This window comes from Papio anubis, chromosome X, assembly GCF_008728515.1.
Source record: "Papio anubis isolate 15944 chromosome X, Panubis1.0, whole genome shotgun sequence".
NCBI classification, from domain to species: domain Eukaryota; kingdom Metazoa; phylum Chordata; class Mammalia; order Primates; family Cercopithecidae; genus Papio; species Papio anubis.
In genome coordinates this window covers 68,690,938-68,703,894 of record NC_044996.1, presented here as the reverse complement: position 1 = coordinate 68,703,894, position 12,957 = coordinate 68,690,938, and the positions used below count along the sequence as shown (strand labels likewise).

At 36.8% G+C, this 12,957-nt stretch overlaps 1 protein-coding gene across 2 annotated transcripts in view; it reads left to right on the top strand.

Annotated features, from left to right (window-relative positions):
• CYLC1 (cylicin 1) overlaps positions 1-12,957 on the top strand; it is a 49,334-nt gene that overhangs the window by 8,124 nt on the left and 28,253 nt on the right. For both annotated transcript variants that reach the window (XM_009197855.4, XM_017954346.3), the window contains exon 2: positions 3,184-3,237. In XM_009197855.4, coding sequence (XP_009196119.2) covers positions 3,184-3,237 — 54 coding nt within the window. The remainder of the gene's footprint in view (positions 1-3,183; positions 3,238-12,957) is intronic.

Genomic DNA, 12,957 nt, shown 5'->3' with positions numbered 1-12,957 from the left:
TTAAATTCATTTGATTATCAGGAAATTAAAGAAAAGTGATGAATTAAACATAAATGGTGCAAAAACGATAGGACAAGAAGAAAGTTATCTTTATAAAGAGTAAATTTGAAATAGAGAGTGCATAAACTGAAAAGGAATACAAGATTTTAAGAGCAGGATTTCACCCCAGATCAAATCAAGCAAATATAATTATTCAACTACATTAAAACGTTACATATTTGAAAGTTTATTATGAACACTGAAATTCTATAAAAGCACAATGAAAATATTACCTATTATTCATATTGTTGTCATAACCATACTATTTCTCTAAAGAATCTTTGTCATGATGTTCAAAGAAATGTGTATTTTATTTATTTATTTATTTATTTATTTATTTATTTATTTATCTATTTTCTCTTTCTTCTACAATTATTAGAGAAGGAAAAACTTGTACAGTTTGTAATAACTGGATAATGGGAGTTCAATATATCACTATATTTCATTATGGTTATAGATTTTATGCCCAGTTTAATAAATATTTGTCTACTCTACTATCGTTAAGATATCCTCCTTTGTTACCTTATAGAACTTTTATTATTTTACAGTTCAGCTTTAGGTCTTCAGTTTATCTGAGATTGATTCTGGTACTTATTGTGAAATGGTGGTCAAGAATCACACTTTTCCCCTTGTAGATACTTAATTGATTAAAATCATTATTGAAAACCCCATTTTTCTCCAGTGCATGAAAACTTTGGTATAATTTGTGTGACTGTATCTATATAGGTCTCTTATTTTGCTTTCCATTCAACTTCATTAGTTATTTGTCTCTGTATCTATGTTCCATTATCTTAATTACTGTCACTTTAAAATAACTTGGTATATTAATATGTGGCATTATATATCTTTCATGTTATTTTACTTCCAAATTGTCTTGTATATTCTTGAATCTTTTATTTCCATATAAATGGTAGAATCACTAGACAGTAATCACAAAAACATTTTAAAAATTATTGGGATTACACTGAATTAATACTTGAATTTGAAAATAATTGCTATATTTTGTATTACTGAGTCTTTCATACTCTAACATGTTATATATTTCTATTTGTGTATTTTTAAAAAAATGTATCTTAATATTAGTTTCTACTATTCAGGATAAAGCTATTGTACGTATATATTTTTAAATTTATTTCTAGGTATTTGCTATTTTTTATTTGATTGCATAAATGGTATTACTAGAATATTTTCTAAATGTTTTTTCATGGTATATAGAAAGGTAATTATAGTTTATCTTTTTGTTAACTTTTAAAGCTCAGGAGTACATGTTCACATTTGGTATATAGGTAAACTTGTGTCATGGGGGTTCACTGTACAGATTATTTAATCACTCAGGTATTAAGTCTGGTACCCATTAGTTACTTTTTATGATCCTCTCCCTCCTCCTACCCTCTATCTTCTGATAGACCCTAGTGTGTGTTGCTCCACTCTATGTGTCCATGTGTTCTCATCATTCAGCTCCCATTTATAAGTAAGAACATGTGGTGTTTGGTTTTCTGTTCCTGCTCTAGTATGCTGAGGATAATAGCTCCCAACTCCATCCATAGCCCTGCAAAGAACATGATCTCATTCATTTTTATAGCTACATAGTATTCCATAGTGGATATGTACCACAGTTTTTAAATCCAGTCTACCGTTGATGGGCATTTGTGTTCATTTCATGTCTTTGCTATTGTGAGTAGTGTTGCAATGAACATAAGCATGCATTTATCTTTATAATAGAATGATTTCTATTCCTTTAGGTATATACCCAGTAATGGGATTGCTGGGTCAATTTGTATTTCTTCCTCTAAGTCTTTAAGGAATTGTCACTTTTCTTTCACAATGGTTGAACTAATTTATACTCCTGCCAACAGTGTATAAGCATTCCTTTTTCTCCACAACCTTGCCAACATCTATTTTCTGAATTTTTAAAAATAGCTAAAAGCTCAACATCACTGATCAATACAGAAATGCAAATCAAAACCACAATGAGATACAGTCTCACGCCAGTCAGAATGACTATTATTACATTTTATCTTTGTCTCTAACAATCTTACTAAATTCACTCATTAATTTTAATAGTGCCCCATAGATATTTTGAATGTTCTATGTAAACAGTCATGCTCCCTTTAAATAGTGACAGTTTTATTTCTTCTTTTTTCTCTTCTTATGATTTTTAACTTATTTTTACTTGCCTCATCTTTCTTCTTATCGCACTAAAATTTCCATCATCATGTTAAATTAAAATTATACTAGTGAACATCTTTTTCTTGTTTCTGAGGTCAGAGAAAACTTTCCAACTTTTCACTATAGAGTAATACATTTGTTGTAGGTTTTCTATAGGTTCCCATTATTAGATTAAGGTAGTTCTTGTCTATTCCTTGTTTGTTAAAGATTTACATAAATAAGTGTAAGATATTATCAAATATTTTTTCTCAATGTTGAGATGATAATATAATTTTTTTCTTCTTTATGCTAAAAATTTATTATAAATAGTGTTAGATATTATCATCAAATTTTGTTTCCTACATGATGAAATGATCATATAGTTTTTTTCTTCTTTACTGTCTTAATGTAGTCAATTTCATATGTTAAACCAACCTGAAATAATCTCCATTTGGTCATGATATAATATCCTTTCTATGTATTAAATTTTCCAAAAATGTTTAATGATTTTGGCATCAGCTTGACACGGTGTCTCATGCTAGTAATTCCAGTGCCATGGGAGGACAAGGTAGGAGGATTGCTTGAGGCCAAGAATTTGAGACCAGTCTAGACAACATAATCAGATCCTGTCTCTGCAAAAAAATAAAAAATAAACAAAAATCAGCCAGGTATTGAAGTGTGCACCTGTACTCCTAGCTACTTGGGAGAGTAAAGCAGGAGGATCACTTGAGCCCACGAGTTAAAAGAGTTGCAATGAGCAATGATCATGCCACTGTACTCCAGTCTGGGTGACAGAAAGATATCCTGTATCAAAAAAAAATAAGAAAAAAGAATTTTGGCATAAACGTTTATAAAAGATGTAGGCCTATAATTCTACTTTGTGTTAAAGAATTTATCAGGTGTTGGTATCTAGGTTATGCTCCCTTCATAAAAAAATTTATAAATATTTCCTCCTTTTCTATTCTCTGAATGAGTTTGTAAACAATCTTTTTTTAGGAATTTGGAAGAAAGGATCAATGAAGACATTTGGACCTGGCATTCACTGTGTCGGTAAGTTATTAATTATTAAGACTTTTAATTATTAAGACTAAGCCTGGCACTGAGCAGGTCTTAAGCCTGGGTATTGGGGCCAACCTGGAGGTTGGGTCCATGGGTGCCCACCAGGGGCCTGAGGGCATGGGGGTTGGTGTGGAGCCTGGATTTGCAAGTGCCAGCCCATATTTTAGGACTGTGGGGGCCAATCATAGGGCTGCGGCAGGCTTGAAATTTTGGTCTATGTTGGTAGTCTCCTGTGGACAGTCTGATGCTTAAGGCTTTGGTGGCTGCCTGGACTTGGGATTTTCAAGTGCCAGCCTGGTGACTAGAGCTGTGGCAGCCAGCCTGGCAGTAGGGCAGGACTGGAGCTTTGAGCAGGCCTGAAATCTGAGTCTATAGAACAAGCCAGAGCTCTGGGGGCTAGTCTGGCACTGAGATAGGCCTGGACGCCTCTATGGGTGTTGGCCTTGAGTCTGCAGGTTTCAGCCTCATCTGCAGTGGGGGCAAACCTGGAGACTGAGTCTGCCAGGCAGTCTGGAGTCTAGGGCCGTGAGGTCCTGCATGGTGCCCGGTTTTACTGGGGCAGGTCTGCAATTACATTCCATATAAACTCAATACATTGATACTTATTGTGACTTGCTTCATGGCCCAGTATGTGGTCACTCTTGTTAAATGTTCTATGTGAATTTGAAAAAAATAATGTATAATGCAATTGTTTGATGTAGTGTTTTTACAGGATGTCAAACTTCGTTATTCAAGTTTTCTATATCCCCTTTGATATACATTTTATTTTTGTTTGATTAGTTATTAAGATAGGTATGCTAAAGCTCCAACTAATTGTGAGTTTATACAGTACTACTTTTAGTTTTATATTTTTTCATTACATTTTCCTCCGTATTATCATTTATACATTATTTTATTATTAATTTGTTGTTATTCCAGGGATTAGATTAATTTTTGACATCTTATAGTTTAGTATGAATTAATATTTCCATTAGTTCTCAAAAAATGTAAGCACCTTGCACTTTAATTCAATTTATTCCACCCACATTGTTACACTATTATTATTATACACTTATGTATTCCAACCTTAGTAGATTATAATTACTATTATTTGTAAATAATATTTATATTCTATACTTGCTCTTTTGATGGTCTTTATTTTATCTTGTGTTAAATGAGGATCATCTCAGGTCATATTTTCCTGCCTAGAGAAATCTCATTAATATTTCCTTTAGTGCTTTCTGCTTGCAATGAAATTATCATGGTTTTTATTTGTTTAAAAATATCTTTTTTTAAGAATGTTAAAGATAGCTAGAGAGAAAGGGCAGGTAACCTACTAAGAAAACCCCATCAGTCTAACAGTGGAACTCTCACTATAAACCCTAAAACCCAGAAGAGATTGTGACACTATATTTGACATTTTTAAAGAAAAAAAAAAAAAAAACTTCAACCAAGAATTTCACATCCAGCCAAATGAAGCTTCTGAAGCAAAGGAGAAATAAGATCCTTCTCAGATAAGCAAATGCTGATGAAGTACATTACCGCCTGACATGCCTTACAAGAGATCTTGAAAACAACTCTAAATGTGAAAAGAAGAAAACATTACCAATGAACACAAAAACACACTTAAATACATATATCAGTGACACCATAAAATAACCACATAAGCAAGTCAACATAATGACCAGCTAACAACACCATGTCAGGATCAAATCCACATATATCAATATTAACTTTAAATGTAAATGACTAAATGCCCAATTTAAAAGACAGAGAGTAGAAAGCTATATAAAAAAGCAAGACCCTTGGCCGGGCACGGTGGCTCAAGCCTGTGATCCCAGCACTTTGGGAGGCCGAGACGGGCGGATCACGAGGTCAGGAGATCGAGACCATGCTGGCTAACACGGTGAAACCTCGTCTCTACTAAAAATACAAAAAACTAGCTGGGCAAGGTGGTGGGCGCCTGTAGTCCCAGCTACTCAAGAGGCTGAGGCAGGAGAATGACTTAAACCTGGGAGGCGGAGCTTGCAGTGAGCTGAGATCCGGCTACTGTACTCCAGCCTGGGCGACAGAGCGAGACTCTGTCTCAAAAAAAAAAAAAAAAAAAAAAAAAGACCCAATGGTATGATGTTTTTAAGAGATGCTTCTTATATGCGATGACATCCATAGGCTCAAAATTAGGGATGAAGGAAAATAAACTAAGCAAATGGAAATCAGACAAAAAGCTGGGGTTGTAACCCTAATTTCAGATAAAACAGACTTTAAACTAACAAAGATAAAAAATAAGAACATTACATCAGGGAGGGGCTAAGTAGCCACCTAGAAATAGCTACGGTTGAAGGGTCCCACCAAGAACAAAAATGGAGACTGAATCCTGCACCAGCAACTAAGGTATCCAGGTTCTCTCTCACTGGAACTGATTAGGCAGTTGGCAGGACCCATGGAGAGTGTATAAAAGCAGGGTGGAGTGATAGCCTACCTGGGAGCTGCATGAGGCAAGGGGAGTTCCCACCCACCCAAGGGAAGTAGTGAGTGTGCAACCCCACTAAGGACCACACTTCTTCCACAGATCTATGCAACCCAAATATCAGGAGATTCCCTCATGATCCCATGCCACCAGGGCCTTGGATCCCAAGCACAGAACTGTGCAGATTCTCAGAGGCCACATGGCTGCAGACTGCCTAAGATGACTGAGCTCCTGGAAGGGTGGGTGACAGCCATCGCTGTGGCTACCTGCTGCCTAAGATGACTGAGCTCCTTGCCAGAGGGGTGGCAGCCATCACTGCAGCTCCAGTCCCCTGGTTGGTGCCAGGGAGACTGAGTGGTTTAGACCAAGAGAAATTTCCCACAGCACAGCACAGTGGCTGTGACAGATCACGGCCAGACTGCCTCTTTTGGCTGAACGCAGACCCACTCCTCCTCACTGGGTAAGCCCTCCCTGCAGGAATTTCAGCAACTCCAGACAGGGGGCTATGGACAAAACTCTGATCCCCCTGGGGCAGATCCCCTGAGGGGAGCAGTGGCCACAGTCTCTACGGATCAGTGGACTTAGTTTTTCCCCTGCTGGCTCTGAGAAATTCAGACAGTCCAGAAGAGTGGGATTCTCCCCAATACAGGGCACCCTCTCTGCCAAGTGGCAGTCAGAGTGCTGTGTTAAGTGGGTCTGTGATCCCATGCTTCCTGACTGTGTGAGACTCCCACAATGGGTCGTTAGACACCTTTTCAGGAGCATTCCCTCTGGTGTCAGGCTGGTTACCCTGTGGGATGCAGCTCCCAGAAGAAGTAGCAGATCAGCCATCTTTGCTGTTCTACTGCCTCCAGTGGTGACACCTCCAGGGGCGGGAGAGGCCCAGGCCAATAGGACCTGGAGTGGACCCCCAGCAAACCACAGCAGCCCTACAGAAAAGAGGCCTGACTATTAAAAGAAAAATAACAGTAATTAACAACAACAGAATGAACAAAAAAGTCCCTACAAAAACTCTATCCAAATATCAGCATCCTCAAAGATTGAAACTAGATAAACTCAAGAAGATAAGAAAAGAATAAATAAAAAACTGAAACCTCAAAAATCCAGAGTGCCTTTTCTCCTCCAAATGATTACAACACCTTGTCAGCAAAGTCATAGAACTGGGCTGAGGCTGAGATGGATTAACTAACAGAAATAGGCTTCAGAATGTGGATAACAGCAAACTTCACTGAGCTGAAGGAGCATGTTCTATCTCAATGCAAAGAAGCTAAGAACCATGATAAAACATTACAAGAGCTGTTAACCAGAATAACTGTTTAGAGGGAAATATAAATGACCTAATAAATCTGAAAAACACAACATAAGAACTTCACAATGCAACCACAAGTATCAGTAGCCAGACAGACAAAGTGGAGGAAACAATTTTAGAAATTCAAGGCTATCTTGCTGAAATGAGAAAGACAGACAAGATTAAAGAAAAAAGAATGAAAGGAACAAACAAAACCTCTGGGAATTGTGGGATGATGTAAAAAGATGAAACCTGAGACTGATTGGGGTACCTAAAGAAGACAGGGAGATTGAAACCAAGCTGGATAAAATACTTCAAGATCTCATTCAGGAAAACTTCCCCAGCTTAACAAAGCATGCCAACATTCAAATTCGGGAAATCCAGAGAACCCCAGTAAGATACTCTATGAAAGATCAACCTCAAGACACAATCATCAGATTCTCCAAGGTTAAAATAAAGAAAAAAAAAATGTTAAGGGCAGCCAGAGAGAAAGGTCAGGTCACCTACAAAGGGAAGCCCATCAGAATCACAGCAGAGCTCTCAGCAGAAATGCCACAAGCCAGAAAAGATTGGGGCCAATAATATTCACTCATTCTTTTTATTAATTGCATACGTGAATTTATTTTTCTTTTTAATTTATTTATTATTATTATACTTTTAAGTTGTAGGGTACATATGTGCATAAACATGCAGGTTTGTTACATATATGTATACTTGTGCTATGTTAGTCTGGTTGCACCTATCAACTCACATTTGGCATCAGGTATAACTCCCAATGTAATTCTCCCTCCTCCCTCCCCATGATAGGCCCCGTGTGTGATGTTCCTCTCCTGAGTCTGATCTCGTTGTTCAGTTCCCACCTATGAGGAGAACATGCGTGTTTGGTTTTCTGTTCTTGTGATAGTTTGCTAAGAATGATGGTTTCCAGCTGCATCCATGTCCCTACAAAGGATCTAAACTCATCCTTTTTATGGCTGCATAGTGGCTCCATGGTGTATATGTGCCACATTTTCTTAATCCAATCTGTCACTGATGGACATTTCAAGGATTCCAAGTCTTTGCTATTAGAAGAAGGCTGCAATAAACACACGGTAAAAGCATGTGTCTTTTATAGCAGCATAATTTCATAATCCTTGGGTATATCCTCAGTAATGGATGGCTGGGCCACATGTTATCTAGTTCTAGATCCTGAGAATCGCCATACTGTTTTCCATAATGGTTGAACTAGTTTACAATCCCAATTAACAGTGTAAAAGTGTTCATTTGAAGCTGATCCTTCCAGCACCTGTTGTTTCCTTGACTTTTAATGATCGCCATTCTAACTGGTGAGAGATGGTATCTCATTGTGGTTTTGATTTGCATTTCTCTGATGGCCAGTGATGATGGAGCATTTTTCATATGTCTTGTTGGTTGGTCACCATTCTTAAAGAAAAATTTTAAACTCCTGAATACCATATCTGGCCAAATGAAGCTTCATGAGCAAAAGAGAAATAAATCTTTTTACAGACAAGCAAATACTGAGGGAATTCGTCGCCACCAGGCCTGCCTTGCAAGAGCTTCTGAGGGAAGCACTAAATATGGGAAGGAAAAATTGTTACCAGCCACTACAAAAACACACTGAAGTACACAGACCAATAACACTATGAAGCGACTACCACAACAAGTCTGCAAAGTAACCAACTAGCATTATGGTGATAGGATATAATACTCACATGACAATATTAACCTTAAATGTAAATGGGCTAAATGTCCCAATGAAGAAACACAAAATAGCAAGTTGGATAAAGTCAAGAATCATTGGTGTTCCGTTTTCAAGAGAACCAGCTCCTGTGCAAAGACACACATATGCTCAACAAAAGGGATGGAGGAAAATCTACCAAGCAAATGGAAAGCAGAAAAATAGTAGATGTTGCTGTCTTAGTTTCTGACCTAATAGACTTTAACTCAACAAAGATCAAAAAAGACAAACAGGACATTACATAATGACAAAGGATCCAAAAAGAGCTAACTATTCTAAATATATGTATATACCCAATACAGGAGCACCCAAATTAAAAAAAAAATAAAAAGTGTTTAGAGACCTAAAAAGAAACTTAGACTCCCAAACAAAAAAGTGGGAGACATTAACAGTCACTGTTAATATTAGACTGATCATCAAGACAGAAAATTAACAAAGCTATTCAGGACTTGAACTCAGCTCTGGGATCGTTGACCTGCAGATACCTACAGAACTCGCATCCAAAAACCAACAGAATATGCATTTATCTCTGTTCCACATGGCACTTACTCTAAAATCTATCACATATTTGGAAATGATATACTCCTCAGCAAATTCAAAATAACTGAAAACATAACAGTCTCTCAGACCACAGCATAATCAAATTAGAACTAAAAGACTCACCAAAACCACACAACTACATGGAAATTGAACCTGCTCCTGAATGAATACTGCAAATACAAAATTAAGGCAGAGCAAAGAAGTTCTGGAAACCAATGAGATCAGAGACAATGTACTAGAATCTCTGGCACATTAAAAAGCAGGGGTTAAGAGAGAAACTTATAGCACTTAATGCCCACATCAAAAGCTGGAAAGATCTCAAATAAACACCCTAACGTCACAACTAAAATAACTAGAGAACTAAGAGCAAACAAACCCCAAAGCTAGCAGAAGACGAGAAATAATTCAAGATCGAGTAGAACTGAAGGAGATAGAGACACAAAAAAAGCCCTTCAAAAAATCAAGGAATCCAGGAGCTCTTTATTTATTTATTTATTTATTTATTTAATAATAAAATAATATTAATAATAATAATTTTAAAAAGATACTTTAATAATATAATAAAATAGATCAACTGCCAACTAGACTAATAAAGAAGAATATAGAGAAGAATCAAATAGACACAATCAGAAATGATAAGGGGCATATCACCACTGACTTCACAGAAACACAAACGACTGTTAGAGAATACTATAAACACCTTTATGCAAAATAAGTTGGAAAATCTAGGAGAAATGGATAAATTCCTTATTACACTCCTCTGGGTTACTGAAAAAGAAATTGAATCCCTGAATAGACCAACATTTTTGAAATTGAGGCAGTGGGCTAAATAGCCTATCAGTTAAAAAGCCCAGGATCAGATGGATCATTAGCTGAATTCTACCAGAGGTACAAAGAGAGCCGATAACATTTCTACTGGGAAAGTATTACAAACAATTGAAAAGAGGAGTCTCCCTGAATTACTTCATGAAACCAGCATCATCCTGATACCAAAACTAAGTAGAGATACAAAAAGAGAAAGAAAGAAAAGACAGAAAGAAAGAGAGAAAGAAAGAGAGAAAGGAAAGGAAGAAAGGAAGAAAGGAAGAAAGGAAGAAAGGAAGAAAGGAAGAAAGAAAGAAAGAAAGAAAGAAAGAAAGAAAGAAAAGAAAGAAAAGAAAGAAAAGGAAAAGAAAAGAAAGAAAGAAAGAAAAGAAAGAAAAGAAAGAAAAGAAAGAAAAGAAAGAAAAGAAAGGAAAGAAAGGAAAGAAAAGAAAGAAAAAAGGAGAAAACTTCAGCCAATATCCCTGAGAATATCACTGCAAAAATTTCTCAATAACAGACTGTCAAACCAAATCCAGCAGCACATCAAAAATATCCAATTATGATCAATGTCCATCAATGATAGACTGGATAAAGACAATGTGGTACATATACACCACGGAATTCTATGCAGCCCTAAAAATAAATGAGATAGGACATGATGTTAGGAATAATATTCACCAAACTAATGCAGGAACAGAAAACTAAACATTGCATGTTCTCACTTGTAAGTGGGAGATGAACAATGAGAACACATTCACACAGGGAAGGGGAGAACACATACTGGGGTCTATCTGGAGGGGCGGAGGGAAGGAGAGCATCACGTGTATTAAGGTTTAACGCTCAGGTGATGGGTTGGTAGGTACAGCAAACCACCATAGGACATGTTCACCTGTGTAACAAATCTGCACATCCTGCACATGTGTCCTGGAACTAAAATAAAATAAAATAAACATTTTAAAAGAGCATTACATAATGGTAAGGGGTTCCATTCAACAAGAAGACCTAAATATCATATATAGTCTGGTAGCATAATGCCTCCAGTTTTGTCTTGTTTTAGGCTTAGGATCGCCTGATCATTCGGAATTTTTGTTCCATATGGATCTTAAAATAATTTATAAATTCTGTGAAGAATGTCAGTGGTAATTTAATGGGAATATATATATATATACACACACACACATACACACCCAACACAGGAGTACTCAGATTCATAAAGCAACCTTTTAGAGACCTACAAAGAGACTTAGACTCCCATACGATAATTGAGGAAGACTTCAACACTCCACTGACAGTATTAGACAGATCTCTGAGTTAGGAAATGAACAAAGATATTTAGGACACGAAGTCAGCATTGGACCTAATGGATCTCACAGACCTCAATGGAACCCTCCAACCAAAGACAACAGAATATACATGCTTCTAATTGCAACATGGCATATTGTGTAAAATTAGCCACACAATTAGACATAAAATAATCTTCAGCAATGCAAAAGAACCAAAATTATACCAAAAATACTCTCAGACCACAGCATAATAAAATATAGACGTCAAGACTAAAAAATAGCTCAAAGCCATGCAATTACATTGAAATAAAACCACATGCTCCTGAATGAATTTTGGGTAAATAACAAAATTAAGACAGAAATAAATAAGTGTTAGAGACAGAGCTAAAAGCAATGCTAAGGAGGCAAATTATACACCACACCACATTAAGTGAAAAAGGGGCCGGACGTGCGTGGTAGGTTCACTTTCTCACTGTAATCCCAGCACTTTGGGAGGCCAAGGTGGATGGATTTACGAGGTCAGGAGATCAAGATCATCCTGGCTTATGGTGAAATCACTTGCCTACTAAAAATACAAAAATTAGCTGGGCGTGGTGGTGGGCACCGTAGTCCCAGCTACTCGGGAGGCTGAGGCAGGAGAATGGCGTGAACCTGGGAGGCGGAACTTGCAGTGAGCTGAGATCACACCACTGCACTCCAGCCCGGGCAACAGAGTGAGACTCCATTTCAAAAACAAGTAAAAAGGTATCAAATTAATAGTCTATTATCACAAGTGAAAGAATTGAGAAGTGGGGCAAACAAAACCCAAAGCTAGCAGAAGACAAGAAATAGCCAAACTCATGGCTGAACTGAAGGAAATTGAGACGCGTGAAAAACATTGAAAAGACTGAATAAATCCAAAAGTTTTTCAAAAATTAATAAGATAGGCTGCTATCTAGACTAATAAAGAAGAAAAAAGATGAGATCCAAGTAAACACAGCTAAAATGACAAAGGAGACAGTACCACTAACTCCACAGGGAAAAAAGTAAAAATCAGAAACTAGTATGAACACCTCTATGCACACAAACTAGAAAACGTGAAAGAGATGGATAAATTCCTGGACACATACATCCTCCCAAGACTACCTAAACCAGAAAAATATTGCTTCCTATAACAGTCCAATAACAAGTTCTGAAATTGAGTCTGTAATAAATAGCCTATCAACCAAAAACACAATAAAAATAAAAACAAAAAGCTCAGGACCCGATGTATTCACAGCCATATTTGACCAGATATACAAAGAAGAGCTGGAACCATTCCTACTGAAAGTATTCTAAAAAAATTGAGGAGGAGGGACTTTTCCTCAACTCATTCTATAAGGCCAGGATCATCCTGATACCAAAACCTGGAAAAGACACAACAGAAAGAGAAAACTCAGGCCATCAAATTTTGAAACATTCAAAAACTTGCAAACATATCATTCACATGTTTACTAATTTGTTACTATGAACTCCTCAGGCCAGTCAGTTTTGATGAGCATTGATGCAAAACATTCAAAAACTTGCAAAACTAAATCCAGCAGCATGTCAAAAATCTAGTCCATCATGATTAAGTAGACTTCATCCCTGGTAT